The following is an 18,265-nucleotide window of genomic DNA, read 5'->3' as shown; positions in this document are numbered from 1 at the left end:
GATATACTTACTTCTTATTTGAGTGAGTTTTTTCTTCTGACCTGCTGGATTTGGGCCATTGTGGGGCCAAACCATTTTGCCTACCTGGGTTGTACAACAACCTGAAAATATGGTATCCAGACTCTGATGATGTTGATAGGTCACATCAGGAAGTCATGGTATGCAATCGATATGCAACCAAATACAAAACATGACTATTTTATTTGACATTATGTTAATTTGTCCCAAACATTGAAATGGGGAGAGGGAGGGGGGGCTGTAATTACCAAATGTTGAAACCAAAATGTATTTAATAAAAGCTGAGAATCTCCACTCTTGTTTTGGGCAGTTTCTTTCAGTGCTGGACACTTCAAAGAGCATCTGGCACATGAGCCTCCACTATAGTGTTCTGCCTCCAGCTTAAAACTACAGCTCCCAGCATTCCCTGAGGCAGGGTAGGGGATCACCACTGGATTGCCCTCATGCTTCATGTATTGACTGAAGGCCTGGGGAGATGTGCTGGAATGAAAGCCAATAGACCCAGTTAAACCCCCCTCTCCTACATGAAGCATGATGTCATTTGAGACTCCCTGAACACACGACGCGTCCTCCCCCTTCATCCATCAACCTGTCAGCGAGCAACTTCAAACAAGCTTCACGCTGCCTCAAGAGTTTCTGCTCCCCTCCCACCCCCTGAAAAAGCTCTCAGTGTTTCTACTTTCTACTTTGTGTGTGAGCTTGAGCCTTTCTTCTCTGCTTTTCTGTCTCTGGTTCTGCAAAATGGACGTTAATAACGACTGCGTTTGTGTCTCTTCCACATCACTGTAACCCCCTGGAGACCTCAGGAAGAAGAAGGCTGCCTCTGGATCCAGCCCACAGTTTTAACTCATCTCGATCCCACGTGACCAGTTGGCAGTAAAATCCTAGCCCCCTTTAAGCTGTGCCTGGGGTGTGGTGGACCCTGTTCGTTCCCTCCAGGGGGCAGAGGCGGCACGAGTTATCGTCTGCACAGCGCGTTTCCTCTTATCGCTCTCCTCCACCCGGCTCCCCCTCTCCGTGAGTGCTGACCATGGCGGAATTCTGCGGTCGCCATGACGAGGCACGGAGGGAGTCTGTGGGAAAGTGCAGGAGTATTGTTAGCCATCTTCCTGTCCTGTCCATCTCTGGGGTCCTCGGAAACCTCCCGTCCCCGAACCCCGACGTCCCCCTGCCGGTGAGACCCCTCGACTCCACTCCGTGCTGATGGGATATTGGAGGGAGGCAGGCAGGCGACCCCCGGGATCAGAGGTCGACTGGGGTGCGAGACCGGTTTCCTCGCTATTTACTGCCTGTGACGTCAGATGCTACAGCAGCTGCAGAGTGAATGGCAGGACAGATGGACAGAGCAAAGACTGGATAGATGAGTGACATATGGTTAGATGATTTACAGGATAGATTGATGAATGACAGGATCAGCAGATACATGACAGCATAGGTTGATACAGTAGATGAGTGACAGATAGATGAATGACAGAATAGATTGATAGATGAATGACAGAATGAATGGAAGATGAATTGATACAGTAGATGAGTGACAGATAGATGAATGACAGAATAAATGGAAGATGAATGGCAAGATAGACAGATGTGATGATAGATGATGGATGTGTGATGATAGATGGGGATAGATGAATGACGGGGTAGACAAATAGATGAATGATGGAATAGATAATAGATGAATGACAGAATGTATAGCTAGATAAATGATAGAATAGATTGATAGATGAAAGACGGTCTAGACAGATAGATGTATAGCAGGGTAGACAGATGAATGATGGGGTAGAGAGATAGATGAATGAAGGAATAGATTGACAGATGAATGACAGGATAGAGAGATAGATGAATGACAGAGTAGACAGATGAATGACAGGGTAGAGAGGTGAATGAATGCTTTCTTTGTTGTATCATAGATCGGCAGATTACTAGCGATTCTGCACTTGACTGCATCTACCCTTCCTGTTGGACCTGTCCCATATTGCAATGCAGCAAAAGTGCCTGTGCTCTCTCCAAAAACAAAACAAACAAAAAAAAACTGTATTATCCCTGAAGGTGAATTTGTCTTGGATTACAAATTGTGTTGTGTTATATAAACCTAATGTACATGCTCATTCAAATGACAGACTACAGTTGACAAGCATCGTGACAAGAACAGGACTTTCAGCCTATCTCAGCTGGCCATTTACCTGCTATGCATCGTGTGAGGGTCGCAAGGGTCAAAATTATGTCACACGATGTCACATCAGCAGACACGCCCCGACCCGAAGGTTCGCACGGTTGTCTCTGGCCGTTCTCCGTTCACGCACTCAATACTTCATAACTACTCAGACACACCCACACAGAGATAACGGCAGCGCAGCTAGTTTGGGAGTTCGGGATAATATCGGTTAGCTGTGTACATGTGTACATCCGTCACGCTTGTAAAAGAGTGCACTGGCTATCAGTGTGTCTCCGAGTTTGATGTCATTGTCCATTCATGTGGAAAGTATAAGTCTTAAGAGGGTATCTGGCACTGCATTGAGGCTGGACCTGAATACCCTCTGGGTCTCTGCCTCTAGTACATTTAGTAGCTGCTCCACACGCTGACGACCGCCTGACATATGATCCACACCATTACCGACCGGCTTTCTGAGCGGTTGTGTTTACCGTGTTCGGTCGTGAGGGTCGCCCGCCACCTTCTACACTTCTCTTTGCTCCCCCCCTGAAATCTGTTGTTCCAATAAAAGTAGAATGCGGAACGGGGGCTTTTTCACACTGGGAAGATTACAGGCTGCCAGGAGCGAACGCCTCGTCCCAAGCATGTGTGGGCTGGTGTTTTATCTCGGTATTGGAGGGGGGGGGGGGGGGGGGCATCACTTTCTCCGCAGGGTGAGCTGCAAGGGAATGCAGCGCTAGAGGCTGGATTTACGAGTGGCAGGCAGCTCGTGCTGCAGTCATGGTGACTCCCGCCTCTTTGCCTCTTCCACAGTTCATGAGGAGAACGTATCCCTGCTGAAGATTCCAGCTAAGATCAGCTGTGAATCGAAGCTGGTTTAAGATGATTTAAGATGTGGGGGTTTTTTTCGACACTTAGCTGGTATTAGCTGGTCTATGGCTGGTCTCTAGCTGGACAAAGCTTGTCAAAGCTGCTTCAGCTGGTGGAGTAAGCTGGTGGCCAAACTGGTGGACTAGCTGACTATATAGGCTGGTCAGCAGGTGAGCAGCCGGTCGACCAGCTAAAAGTGTCGAAAAACATAGCTTAAATCAGCTTCACTTGTTGAGAGGATGACATTCACGATAAGAAAGATCCTTGTGGTAGAGTATGCGGGAAGACCCTCATGGTAGAGTATGGGGGAAGACCCTCATGGTAGAGAATAGGGGAAGTCCCTCACGATAGATTACAGGGAAAAGTTGTCTATCTTGCTCAGTGGTCACATGATCTTACAGTTGCCTGCACATTTTGTCATAGCTAGGGGAATGAAGCAGTTATTCTCTCTCACTTTCCTCCACACAAAACGATTTTAAGGATCAGGAGCATTTTTTTTCATTTTGTTTCTCGACAGAATGCGAGCATGTGAAGTATGATTATTACTATTGCCTTGTTGTAGTACGTTTTTTTAATATAAGCTCATTAGCAACCTGGTCTAGAAATATTGAGTTCCCAAGCCAAAAAGATGCCCAGAGACTCAACCGGAATGGACATTTTTTGATAGGGGACCCATGTTTGAGCCCGAAGGATGCTGGGTAACGTGGGCCGGGTAACGTGGGCCTTCGGTTTTTTCCAGCCTTTTCCACTCATTCATTCAGGAACTTTGAATGTGAATTACCGCCTGTTCCGCTCTAATGAAACTAACTCTGGGAACACCGGGGCACTTAAACACCCACGTCCAAAAATGTTTTTACTCGCCGGGGTCTTCTGATCGATAGGCCAGCGCCCTCACCCCCCTCCCCCGTGAGCCGGCGCGTCTCGTGCCGGTGGCAGAAGCAGCAGGCCTTATCACAGCCACACGCTGAGCCAGGTGTTTTATGTTCCTGAACTCCTCTTTAGTCATCCGGGGTTGGGGTGGGAGGGGAGCGGGGGGGTCCGGGTTGCAGAGGCGGCCCGTGATCAATACGCAGGTCTCCCGCAGAGGAGTGAGTGATGACTGTTTAAAATGTTTTTCCGCGTTGGAAAGTTGCTCAGAAGTTGTTGTTTTTTGCGTGTGCGGCAGTGCAGAGAGCATCTTTCTATTGTTTTCCCAGGTCTCGCTTTGAAGAGCGACGCAGATTCCCAGCGAGTGGGTGATAAAATAAAGCTCCTTCTGTTTTTTTATTTTTCTTCCTCCCCTCTTTTTCTCTCTATCTGTTGCTCCACCCACACCCCCCCCCTATCATCCCCCCCCACCCCACCCCACCCCACACACAGCTGCCGTTCTGAAATATGAGAACAACGTCATGAATATCCGACAGTTCAACTGCTCCCCCCACCCCTACTGGCTCCCCAACTTCATGGACGTCTTCACCTGGTCTTTGCCCTTCGTTGGAGAGAAAGGTGAGGTTTTTCCGGAACACACCTGAGGCAGAGTAGGCTGCAATGCATCATGGGGAAGAGGCCCATTCAGTATCCGGCAATGGATGAAAAAAAGCCATCCGATGGAATTCTGGCAATAAAAAGTTTACTAATATTACAGGCTATTGTTACATTACCAATCTATCAAGCCGACCTCAATATTAGCAATCTTTCTTTCTCTGTAGCAAGCAGAAGGCAATTTACTGGCAAAAATGTGTCCATTTATTTAAAAAGGCCTTTATATTTTAGGCATTTGGCAGGCACACTTACCGGAACAACTTAGAAAATTGCAGACATAAGGGTTTAGGCAAGGAAGAGAGATGATGCTAAGTCCTTTTTGTCAGAGTTAATATCCGCTGTCATCAATTAAACCCACAACATAAACTTAAGACCCACAGTAGGTGCCAGCACCAGTTTTGAGGATGTAGTGATTTAAGTAGCAAATGGGTCTCGTTAGTGTATAAAGTTGTACAGCCTGTTAGTAGCTACACAGTGCTAGAAAAGATTACAGTTAAAAGTTTGAGCAGGTGACCGTGGGCATAGCTCAAATGGAAAGTGTGAGACGCAGGTGTGAGGACTCCTTCACCAATACTGTTTCACTGTAACATTAACCCACGATTTCCTGATTGCAAGGATAGCACGTTTATCTGCAAGCCCACACTCGTAACTCCGCCCAGGCAAAGATGACAGCACCTTACATAATGTTCTGGAGAGTCTTCTTGTTGTGGATGTAACCCCTGACACCTGGCCTCTTTGGTCACCACCGGCTGCCTCGTACGTAAAATAATTTGTTACTGTTGATTTGATTTATCAGGGGACTATCCCCCCTGGAGCAATGCAGGGTTAAGGGCCTGGCTCAAGGGCCCAACAGTTGTGCTGATCTTATCATGGCTCCACCAGGGCTTGAACCACCAACCTTCCGGGTCCAAGTCATGTACCTTAACCACTACGCTACAGGCTGCCCTGTTTTGCTTGGGCTCCTCCCCCTCATGAATTTTTAAAGTGGCGAGCAGCAGAGGGTGGTCCCTCCCCTGTAGCCACGGCAGCCTGCTGAAACTGAGGTGTCTCAGGTTCTGTTCACAAAGGCCCAAGGTCATTAAGAGGAGTCCACTCTCATGGGCTATAACCCCACATCTTCCACCTCCTCGGGGAACTTTCTGTTATACTCTCTCTCACACACACACTCTCTCACTCTCTCTCTCTGTCTCTTTCTCTCTCACACACACTCTCTTACTCTTACTCTCTGTCTCTCTCCCCCACACTCACTCTGTCTTGCTCTCCCTTGCTCTCTTTCTCTCTGTCTCGCTCTCTCTCACACACTCTTTCGCTCTCTCTGGCTCTCTTTCTCTCTCTCTGTCTCTCTCTCTCACACACACACACACACATACACATACACACACACACATGCAGTCTCTGAATCGCTCTGTTGCCAGTTAACAAAATTCTTTATCTGTCCGATATACGATACTTTTCTATTGTACCTCAGATCTCACAATGAAATTCCTGTGCTGTGCTGTGCTTAAATAAATTGAGGCAGAATCCATTGCAAAGACATGTGGGTCAAGTAATTATAATTCTACTAATTTAAATACTTTAGTCGTAAAACTTCAATTACCACCAGTACTCAGAACAAAGATATTTTATACTATGATTACGTTTTGGTCAGTAGTGTTTTTATTAATCACTCTTGAGAGATTGGCTGTGTTTTTAGATTTTACCAGCATGTAAAGGGTTAAAGTGTTATGGGTATGCATTTGACCCACACGCAGGGCACGCAGCCTCTAAGACAGGGGTGCACGACTCCGGTCCTCGAGGGCTAGTCTGCATACTTGTTTTCGTTCCAACCAATTGCTTTGTTTTAATTTTCTGACTAATCTATAAATTACAATTTATCACGCCTGTATTTCAGCACAGTAAAATCATTAGGATACACTTGCAGTCTGCAACTGTAACTGGTACTCATGTCAGATAAGATATGATTGAGTTAATTAAATAATTAGGACCAGAAGTTGGCACAAAATCCTGAAACGGATCGGCCCTTGTTGTCCACCTAAAGCCTCTCTTGTGCCTCTCTCCCCACAGTGACCGAGATGTTGGTCAACGTCTTAAGCATCTGCTCCAACGACGAGCTGATGACAGACGAGGAGATTGACGGTAAGAGAGCTGGGGTCGCCAGCATGCCGAGTCACCGCTCTAAGGACTTTCTGTTCCTCACTTGCACACCACCGCCACGTTAGGAATACAGCGATTGAACGCTAACCTTAAAAGTTACTGTACATGCACAGTGTTCCACAAGGGGGCAATCTTCACACAAAAAGTATGAGAGGGAGTTACCGAATGTCACTGAGGCCTCACCCAACGGTATGGCCGGGAAAAATCCGCTTAGTCATTCTTGGGCGGGATGGTGCTATGACCGTTTACTAAAAATATTTCCCGGGGCCGAGAGGTTGTCCCGCGTACCGCACTGCGTGAGTTCCATGGGTGACCTGCATGGATTTAAAATGAGCTGCCGGCGCACAACTCTCCGCAACTCACAGCTTCCAGGGAGCTGCAGAGCAGGCATCGACTCGTCTGGCCTATGAGACGATGCTGCCCTCTAGAGGCAGAGTGCTAGTAGCACACCTTCTCAGGAAAAGCTCTGTTCCACCACCTCTTTCAATACAAGTCTGTTTTTGCCCCTTTGTACTGCAACAAGAAGCCAGACCGTACAACACGATCTCGCACCATCACGTAACGTAAAGAGAATAGCGTACTTCCTCACGTTTTATCGAGGCACGTGCTGGGTGAGATCTCTGAACTTGTTAACCTCCCCCTTCCCCTCGCAAACGGAATGTCACCATTATCAAACTTCCTGGAGGAGCACAGAGAAAATTGTGCTCCGTGAAAAACATCTAACGTCTAGCGCGCTAACATCTCATGATGTAATTTCGTCCGTTTTCGCTCGTTTCCTCCCTCCTGTTTTTGCTCTGATTATGTCGACTCCATTTTCCATTGTGTGGTTTTAAATCTGCTCTGTCTCTCTGCTCTCTTCTCACTGTCCATGCCACTGTCTAATTGGTTTCTTTTCTTCCTCGTTTCATTTAGGCATCGCTTTTCTTTTCCGTTGGGTGTACATTTGCATCTCTCTCTGTCTCTCTTTCTCTCTCTGTCCTCTGCTTCCTTTTAACCATCCGACCACCTTCTGATCTCTTTCTTTTGTTTTTCTCATCTGGGATTTTCTTGAGAAGGACAGCTAATTTACCCCCCTAAGAAAGGTACAATGCGAGCACCCTGCCGGTGAATGTACAGTGGAATGCGCAGCAGTGCTTAACCCTGCATATGTAACCTTCTGAAAGAGGCTGAATGATGCAAGGCCCACGAAAGCAGCCGTGGCCTGGTGTGGCACTGACAGTCCTGTAAGACACAAGCTGTGTGTGAGCGACCTCACTTTGCTTCTTGCAGTGCTACTAATAAGTACGGTTCTAACAGTCAGAACCTGTAGTGTGTTGCATATGCCTAGATCTGTCGAATATATCATAAAAATAACTTTTCCCCTTTTTGTAAGTTAAATAAGTCACGCATTACGACATATTTCATTCATTTTGCCAGACTACGTCAGTCCCGTAACACTTCAGTGAGCAGACATATTGTTGGGTACTTGACAAAGGTGTGCAGTAGTCCAATAAAATTAATGAAATATTCATTATTCGTGACTTAGAATAATCTAGGCATATGCTGGTTTTGGGTACAGGTACCCTTTAATGTGTTACAGATATGTTACAGAATTGAAAGTTAATGTTAGTGAGTGGAACATTAATGTTAGTGAGTGGAACATTTAGGTCAGAGAGCCGAACGTAATGCTACGGAGTAGAATTAATATTACTGTGTGGAACATCAGTGTTATTCAGTACAATGTTAATGGTAATGGCTGGAATTTTAATGTCAGGTTATGTTACGTACTGAAAAGACGTTAATGTCTGTGAGTGGACTCAACATAACTAAGTGAAAAGTTCAGTGCAACTAGTCTCTGTAGAAAGGGCAGCTCTGAGAACATCTCAGATAGTGTGGGGGCAGTTACCAGCAGGTTGCTGGCTGGACCTTGCTTTGGTAGTGTTGGTTTCCCTCTGCGGTATATTTGCCATGCTGCTGAACTTCACTCCCATCTCCATTTCTGTTCACTCCTTTTCACCTCTATGACACTGTTTCTAAAACTGCCATTGAAAAAAAAAAATTATGTATAATTATAAGATAGATGAGTATGTATGTATTATTATTATTATTATTATTATTATTATTATTATCTATATCAGCCTGACCTTAGACTGCCTTGGAACAGTATCTGTTTGTGAAACCCAAGAAGATAACAGAATCCAGCTGAAACTCGCATTGTTGTGTTCTGACTGAACCATGCCCTGTCACCTTTAACCTTGGTGACCAGTGAAGACCTTAGAAAGCATACAGAGCACAGGGCACAAGTAGGGAGTATCCTGGTAATGGATGATGCAGCATACACTGAGAGCAGCCATACATATCTCTCTACTCTGTTTGCTCACAGTAGGCCATAGGGATGTTGAGTTGCAGTAGGCCATACAGGATAATGCCACTGCCACTGTATGTTATGAGGTATGTTGTGTACCTGTAGGCTACATGTGACCCCGCCCTGCCTCCTCACTCTGCTCCTCTGCCCCTCCCCTCCACACAGGTGCCACCGCCTCCGCACGCAAGGAGGTGATCCGAAACAAGATCCGAGCCATTGGTAAGATGGCCAGAGTGTTTTCAGTCCTCAGGTAAGGGTTGCGTGTTTACATATTTACTTGAGTGGATCTGATGTTTTGATGCTGGTCATAGCCACACCGGATACCGGATACACAAGCCTTGTTGTGACCCACAGAAGCTATTTTCCTTCAAAGGACAATGAAGGCGCACAGCTAAAGTAACGGACCTTGATGCAGGCATCAGTTTGTTACAGTTGCACACCCGGTCTTGCCAAAACTCTCGTGGAGCGGCATAATTGGCTCACCGCTTCGAGGGAGGGACTCGGCAGGTGTTAGTCGGATCGCTGTGCACAACAGCACCCCAGTTGCCTTGGAATCACGGTCACGGGCTCTGAGACGATACGGCTTGAAGAAGACGTGTCATTCTCAGGATGGCCAGATCCATCCGGGCTGCCGAGGGATGAGGTCGTTGGCAGTGTATTCCCAGCTAACATCGATAATTGGAATAGATTAGGTGAAATTAGCTACCAAATTGGAAGAAAATGGTAAAATTAGAAACAAAAGTTTTTTCAAAACAATGGTCTTTTTTTTCCATTTTATTTTCAAAAGAGGGAAAACCTCCCTCCCTCCCAGCCAAGGATTGCAGATGGAAGCTCAGTTCGCAAAGGCTGCTGCAGAGTTCCTCTGTCGTTTTCAGTTGAAAACAGTCACATGCCTGATATTTTTAGGACTCACGTATCGTTTCCTCCTTGAACAATGTTTCATTTACAATGTCCAAAACACGGCGCTCTGCTGGAGACAGCAACGGGAGCGCGCCTCGTTCAGCGGTCCCCAGAAACACGTGACTTTCCTCGGGAGGTTCCGTTTGACCCGGTCACTCTGGGTCCAAAGCACCATGGAAGGCTGGGTGGGATTTCAGGGCCTCTCTCTCAGCCTTGTTCTGTACTGTATCTGCGCTAGTTTCAGCACGTCTCTCATCATTTCAGATGTTTAACCAGACCAGTTGTACAGAGAAATGTCACATCCCTGACCTTATCTTTGAATGTGACCGTTTCAACACTTTCTCTTTTTTATGTTATTTATTATTTATTTTCTTTGTAATTTCAGGTGTTTAACTTCTTATATAGCGAAAGGTCACGTTCCTGGTCTTACTGCGGAATCTGACACTTTCAGCTTATTTGTTTTTATACAATTCTTTGAAGTCATTTCAGGTATAGGCAAAGGTTATGCTCAACTTAACTCACTCCCCCCTCCATTTTGTGTCGAGCAGGGAGGAGAGTGAGAGCGTTCTGACACTGAAGGGTCTAACCCCTACCGGGATGCTCCCGAGCGGGGTGCTGTCAGGAGGGAAGGAGAAACTACAGAACGGTAAGAGTCCCGCCAACACCCCTCCGCCTCCAGTACCGCCAAGGAAACAACCACCAGCCCTGCCCTTCAGCTTCCCCCTTCTGTCACTCAATCTCCATTACCGTAACACCCAGTTCACTTTTTACTGTCTCTGAACCCGCAGCCTGTGAGGCCCAAGTGTTAGTAAAATGAAATTAATGCATTTGATCTGGAGATAATTTTCTGTTCATCAGTTGTCAGTAGATGCACACACATGTACTGTACAAATGTCAGTGATCCAGATTGAGATGACCCACTGTTTCTTTGGGGAAAGTTTTGAGTGGTGGGCCCATGTCACATTGCGTTGTGACTCACAGCATCCAAAGGGATGAAAACGGCCATTTTAAACAATCGAGGCTTGTTTGGGCCAACCGTAAAAACAGCACTGTACCCTCAGTACTATGATGATGGTAACAATCTACAAACCATTCTGACAGTTTTGAATATGGTGCTAACAGATGTTACCCAAAATTTTGTATCAAAAAATGTAAAAAATCTTAATTTCTTGAGCTAAAAAAAATCGATATTTGAATGTAATAACTGTGAATTAATATACTCTTTTTATATTACTTTATTATATTATTCATATTAGTGTGCAGCACTAGAGTTTACAAATGATTCTGAAAAAAACCTATTGAATTGTGAGACCCCCGTAAGTTATGTTTAAACTGTTTTCTCTCCTAAACGTGTTTCTGTCAGCCCTTTTCCTGTCTGTTTTCAATGCCCGTAGAGTTTAAACCTCTGCTAGTGACCTAGCACTCTACCTGTACTGTCTTTTTGTGGTGCTGTTGACTTATGTCACTGTCCAAATGCACCAAGCCTCTCTCTCCCTTTCTCTGTCTCGCTCTCTCTCCCCTCCCCTCTCTCTCTATCTCTGTCTCTTTCTCTCGCGTTCTCACTGTGTTTTTCAGCCTCTGTAGTATATTGTTTTTTTCTCAAATATTATCTTTTTCCTTCCTTTCTCCCTTCTCTCTGGAAACTGCAGGTATAATCTCTTTTGCAAGCATTCTCTCAGATGTGTTTTGTGAGAAAAATGTAGACTTCCCCCTCATGTTGAATCCCCAATGAGTACACGTTCGATCTCCTTTACATCACAGAACAGTCTCTGCTAGTTTTTATTTCTCTTTCGGATCGGGAAAAAAATCTCTAGAGGGAAGAAAGAGGCAAGAAATTACACGAGATCTGTAGCAATGTTTTGTACTGGGGAATGCCTCTTTTGTGTAACATTTTTTAAATTGCAGTTTTTACTTTTTAGCTTCTGTCAAGGCAGGGGATATGTAACCTCAATCATACCCTGAATTGTCCACTGACATAAACTCTGTAAGAAAGGGGATAACCTGAGTCACCTCACCATCCAGAAAAAGCAGACAGAAATCAGAATAACATCACTCTCCTAATGACATGCTTACCATCTCTCTTTTAAAGCAGTGCATGGTGGGACAGGCACCCTCCACAGAAAGTTCTTACATTTCTTGGCTTGCTCATTTATTCATGTTTAATATGGAAAACATGTTGAGCATTTAGCAGATACTCTTATCCAGAACAACTTACACAACTTTTATCTTTTTACAAACCTCAAGCTGGGTATACAATACCGTGCAAGTCTAAAATATAAATTTGGTTATTGTTTTCTGCTTGAGTGTGTCCGTAGAAAATAGCTCATTTGAGATTGCCAAACATTAGTTCCCTAAATGCCTAAATTAAATGTTGTATTTTGTTAAATACAATAAAATATCAAGTAATTACTTTTCATATAAAAACGTGGTCAAGGCTGTCTGGGATTACCTGGAGAGCCAGAAGCAAGTGAGACTGCCAAAGTCAGCAGAAGAACTGTGGCAAGTTCTGTTTGGAACAACCGACCAGCTGATTTTCCTATAACACTGTTGGGCCCTTGCGCGACCCCACATCGCTCTAGGGGGATTGTCTCCTGCATAGTCTAGTCAACTGTAAGTCGCTTTGGATAAAAAGTGTCAGCTAAATAACAAAATTATAATTAGTATTACAATGGGCTGCAGGGTGCTCCCATGGCCCTGTCCACAGTGTACTGTAAAATGCTAAGCTAAAAGCCGGGAGCCAGGCACTAAAAGCATGTCAAAGGGGAGGAGGGGTGACGTTACTGAGATTACTGTTGCAACATTGGTAGAATCACAGATCCGGGGGGGGGGGGGGGGGGCATTGGCTGCAACACACTAACGTGCTTCTATGACAATGTTGCGCCCTGTGTCATCATTGTTTTCCTTTTATTTTAATTATATATTTTTTGTTTTATTTTTCGTGTGCTCCCTTCCTGTTTTTCGCTTTCCCATGTGGTGGAAGGCATTCTTTCCCGTGTGTGTATATATTATATATGCAGAATATATAATGATATACAGTATGCTCCATAATGTTTGGGACAAAGACACATTTTTTCTTGATTTGGCGCTGCACACCATAATTTGTTTTATTTCTAATTAAACGATTAATTGCATGTGGTTCAAGTGCAGATTCTCAGCTTTTCACCGTGTAGAAATGACAGCACGTTTTCTACGTAGTCTTATACATGGTGTAATTAGTAATATGTTTTATTATTTTTCAATTTTATTTGTTTTAAATGTATTCTCTGTGAAGCACTTAGACTTTGGTTTATACAAGTGCTATATGAATAAAGTATTATTGTTATTATTATTATTATTATAGTCTCCCATTTCATATAAAATTCTGGAGTACAGAGCTAAATCAAGCAAAAATATGTATTTTTGCAAAACATTTTGATGCATACTATGTGTATATATACATACATTGGCTTAAAAATCTATTCATACCCATTCACTTTTTGCACTTTATTGTGCTAATTTTAAATGGATAAAATTACTACACTCAATAGCCCATAATATCAAAGTGAAAACATATTTTTTATACATTTTTGCAAATTTATTCAAAATCAAAAACTGAAATCTCTCAGTTATGTAACTATTCAGACCCTTAAATCAGTACTTTGTAGAAGCCCCTTTAGCATCAATTACAGCTCCGAGTCTTCTTGGGTAAGTCTCTACAAGCTTTGCACACCCGGATTTGGGCAGTTTATCCCATTCTGTCTGGCAGATCCTCTCAAGATCTATCAGTTTGGATGGGAGGCGTCTGTGAACTGCCATCTTCAGGTCTCTCCACAGGTGTTCTATGGGGATTAAGTCTGGGCTTTGGCTGGGCCACTCAGTGACAGTCAGAGACTTGTCCCAAAGCCACTCCAGCTTTGTCTTGGCTGTATGCTTTGGGTCATTGTCGTGCTGAAAGTTGTCGCCCCAGTCTGAGGTCAAGTGCACTTGGTAGCAGGTTTACTTCAAGGACCTCTCTGTATTTGGATGCATTCATCCTTCCCTCAATTCTGACCAGTCTCCCTCCCGGAAGCACCCCCATAGCATAATGCTGCCACCACCATGCTTCACTGTAGGGATGGTATTTGCCAGGTGATGAGCAGTGCCTGGTGTTCACCAGACATAATGCATGGAGCTCTGACCACAGTTCAAGTTTTACTCTCATCAGACCAGATAATCTTTTTCCTTATACTCTCAGAGTTCAAGAGGGTTGTCACATGCTTTTTGTTCAAGAGTGGCTTCCGTCTAGCCACTCTGCCATAAAGGCCTGATTGATGGAGGGCTGCTGTGATGGTTGTCCTTCCAGCAGGTTCTTCCATCTCTGCAGAGGACTTCTGTTAGAGTGACCGTTGGGTTCTTGGGGCCTTGGCCAGACAGCCATCTCTAGGAAGAGTCCTGGTGGTTTCAAACTTCTTCCATTGCACAATTATTGAGGCCACTCCTGGGAACACTCAAAGCTTTTTTTATACCCTTGCCCTGATCGATGCCTCGCCACAATTTTATTGCGGAGGTCTACAGAGAGATCCTTGGACTTCCAATCTATGACTATGTCCAATCAATTAAATTTGATTTTCCGCAGGTCAACTCCAATCAAGTCCTAGACATATCTCAATGATAATTAAAGCAAACAGGATGCATCTGACTACAATTTGGAGTACCACAGGGTCTGAATACTTTCAGTTTTAGATTTCTAATAAATTAGCTAAAATTTCTAAAAACATCTTCTCACTTTGTCATTATGGATTATTGAGTATAGATTGGTGGGCAAAATGTAAAGTTATCCATTTAAAATCTACAACACAAGTGTGCAAAATGTGAGGTGGTCTGAATACTGTCTGAAGCCACTGTATATATAGGACATTAGGTAACTGTTTTAATTGTGTTGTGTGTGGAATAAACGTACATATTCTCAATCACTCAGTCATTACAATAACGCTCAATTATGTTGAATAGCAATCTCCTTACGGTAAGTCTCCCAAAGATACATTTGTACAAGTGGAATATACAGTGGTGTGAAAAAGTGTTTGCCCCCTTCCTGATTTCTTTTTTTTTTTGCATGTTTGTCACACTTAAATGTTTCAGATCATCAAACAAATTTAAATATTATTCAAAGACAACACAAGTAAACACAAAATGCAGTTTTTAAATGAAGGTTTTTATTATTAAGGGAGAAAAAAAATCCCCCCCCCCCCCCCCCGTTAAAACATAACTTAACTGTGGTTTATCAAACCTGAGTTCAATTTCTCTAGCCACACCCAGGCCTGATTACTGCCATACCTGTTCTCAATCAAGAAATCAATTAAATAGGACCTGCCTGACAAAGTGAAGTAGACCAAATGATCCTCAAAAGCTAGACATCATGCCGAGATCAATAAACAAATAAGAAAGAAAGTAATTGAGATCTATCAGTCTGGAAAAGGTTATAAAGCCATTTCTAAAGCTTTGGGACTCCAGCGAACCACAGTGAGAGCCATTATCCACAAATGGCGAAAACATGGAACAGTGGTAAACCTTCCCAGGAGTGGCCGGCCGACCAAAATTACCCCAAGAGCACAGCGACGACTCATCCAAGAGGTCACAAAAGACCCCACAACAACATCCAAAGAACTGCAGGCCTCACTTGCCTCAGTTAAGGAGAGTGTTCATGACTCCACCATAAGAAAGAGACTGGGCAAAAATGGCCTGCATGGCAGAGTTCCAAGACGAAAACCACTGCTGAGCAAAAAGAACATTAAGGCTCGTCTCAATTTTGCCAGAAAACATCTTGATGTTCCCCAAGACTTTTGGGAAAATACTCTGTGGTCTGACGAGACAAAAGTTGAACTTTTTGGAAGGTGTGTGTCCCATTACATCTGGTGTAAAAGTAACACCGCATTTTAGAAAAAGAACATCATACCAACAGTAAAATATGGTGGTGGTAGTGTGATGGTCTGGGGCTGTTTTGCAGCTTCAGGACCTGGAAGACTTGCTGTGATAAATGGAACCATGAATTCTGCTGTCTACCAAAAAATCCTGAAGGAGAATGTCCGGCCATCTGTTTGTGACCTCAAGCTGAAACGAACTTGGGTTCTGCAGCAGGACAATGATCCAAAACACACCAGCAAGTCCACCTCTGAATGGCTGAAGAAAAACAAAATGAAGACTTTGGAGTGACCTAGTCAAAGTCCTGACCTGAATCCTATTGAGATGCTGTGGCATGACCTTAAAAAGGCGGTTCATGCTCGAAAACCCTCCAATGTGGCTGAATTACAACAATTCTGCAAAGATGAGTGGGCCAAAATTCCTCCACAGCGCTGTAAGAGACTCATTGCAAGTTATTGCAAACGCTTGATTACAGTTGTTGCTGCTAAGGGTGGCCCAACCAGTTATTAGGTTTAGGGGGCAATCACTTTTTCACACAGGGCCATGTAGGTTTGGATTTTTTTTCTCCCTTAATAATAAAAACCTTCATTTAAAAACTGCATTTTGTGTTTACGTGTGTTGTCTTTGAATAATATTTAAATTTGTTTGATGATCTGAAACATTTAAGTGTGACAAACATGCAAAAAAATGAGAAATCAGGAAGGGGGCAAACACTTTTTCACACCACTGTACTTGAGGTGCCAAGGCTTCTTCCATGCATCAGTTTACTGATATAGTCTAATAATGTCTTTTTAGTCTAATTAACTGTGTTATATAATTGGTAAGAAATTGTTTAATGGAGATATTCTTTCTCCTTTGGAAATTGTGAGGGCTCTTATTTCCATTTTTGTCCCTGCTCCTATCAAGTTCTCATTCATTTGAATGAAACCTGCAGTTTGGTTCTCTTTCTGGAGTGGAGTTCTGGAGCATTGCCCTCTAATGTATTTACTCCCAAAATTTGATCTTGTTTCCTTTGTGTGTGATTTATTGTGGTCTGTGGTTGTGCTTTTACCTGCAGTAAGGCAACTCGGAAGATAAGGAGTAGAATTTCCAGGTGGTTTCTTAACCCTTAAAGATGTACAATCGTAAATGTGTGCTTAGAATGTTCTTAACTGGACAAGAAGTCACAATTACTACTGGTAATTCAGTTCTAGAACACGGAAATAAAATAGAATTATAAAAAAGCATTCCAAAAAAACTACTCTTCAAAGGGTTAAATCACTTCTTCAGTAGTACCGCTCAGATACTGTTGCTGCCATTTGCTTTGCCTACTTTTGATTGCTTAGCCTTTCCTTTTTTATTTTCTCTAGAGGCTTCGACAGGTTTTTAACCAACAGCAAGTACCTCTGCTTCCTCAGTCTGCATCCAGTGCAAAGACATAATCATCTTGTTTTTACAGGGGGTGGTCTTTCTCAACTATTTAGCTACGGACCCCTCCACCGCAACTGCTGTTTCTTCTCCAACTAACATTGATGTGTGTCCCTATGTGTGTGGCGTGTACCCTGGCTCTGCGCTCGCCCTCGTGCTGTTGGTTGACTTTGTTCTCGGAAACTGAAATCCTCTGTTTGCTCTTCTCACACGTTTTGCTACCCCTCTTCTTCTCTTCAGCTACTGTTGAAGCTATTGAGGCTGACGAAGGTAAATCGGCCAGTCTCCCTTTCTTTTGCTTTGTTGGCAATAGACAAGGGCTCCACTGGGTTCGTTCATTTCCTTTTGCCGTAGCTTGTACAGAGTGTGTGGGTGTCGGGCTAACCAAACTGCACCGTAGCTTTAATAAAAAAACAAAACAAAAAAAAACAATGGAAACATGTCAAAGAAAATGCTGCGCTTGCTTTAAGGGGGAACAATTTGTGTGGCATGTAATGGCAGCCATGAGTCTCTCCCTTACACCTGAGCTAACATGGCTGCCCCACCTGCTTCACTACATGCATCACATCTAGGAGAAACCTTCAGAAAGCTTCAGAATGTGCAGTTGTACCACAACCACATCCAATCAGACGCTTCACTGCATGCACTACATCCTGCCAGAAGCTTCATAACATGTACAACATCCAATCAGAAGCAATACCTGAGTGAATGTGTATCTTCTTCTTCTTCTTCTTCTTCTTCTTCTTCTTCTTCTTCTTCTTCTTCTTCTTCTTCTTCTTCTTCTTCTTCTTCTTCTTCTTCTTCTTCTTCTTCTTCTTCTTCTTCTTCTTCCAATGGTCATATGCTCCATGATGGTTTAACATTGGTTTACCTGTCAATTTTCACAGATTACCACTGAGGCCAGTAGTATTATCACACTAATGCGAACACATCTTCACCCTGTAACACCATGTACTGACACACAGCCACCATTATGAAAAGCTCAGAATTGTTCCCTTTTAAAACAACAGTTGCTGGTTTAA

The 18,265-nt window shown here is 43.8% G+C and overlaps 1 protein-coding gene across 5 annotated transcripts in view; it reads left to right on the top strand.

Moving 5' to 3' along the window:
* LOC133134689 (protein phosphatase 3 catalytic subunit alpha) overlaps window positions 1-18,265 on the top strand; it is a 130,619-nt gene that overhangs the window by 109,193 nt on the left and 3,161 nt on the right. For 2 of the 5 annotated variants that reach the window (XM_061250974.1, XM_061250978.1), the window contains exons 9-14: window positions 4,400-4,525; window positions 6,626-6,697; window positions 7,771-7,797; window positions 9,225-9,309; window positions 10,508-10,605; window positions 17,484-17,513. In XM_061250974.1, the coding sequence (XP_061106958.1) occupies window positions 4,400-4,525; window positions 6,626-6,697; window positions 7,771-7,797; window positions 9,225-9,309; window positions 10,508-10,605; window positions 17,484-17,513 (438 nt within the window). The remainder of the gene's footprint in view (window positions 1-4,399; window positions 4,526-6,625; window positions 6,698-7,770; window positions 7,798-9,224; window positions 9,310-10,507; window positions 10,606-17,483; window positions 17,514-18,265) is intronic. The other 3 variants (XM_061250975.1, XM_061250976.1, XM_061250977.1) reach the window with 3 other exon arrangements.

This window comes from Conger conger, chromosome 8 (genome assembly GCF_963514075.1).
Source record: "Conger conger chromosome 8, fConCon1.1, whole genome shotgun sequence".
NCBI lineage: Eukaryota > Metazoa > Chordata > Actinopteri > Anguilliformes > Congridae > Conger > Conger conger.
The sequence above is the reverse complement of the archived record's forward strand: the minus strand, read 5'-3'. Positions and strand labels throughout refer to the sequence as shown.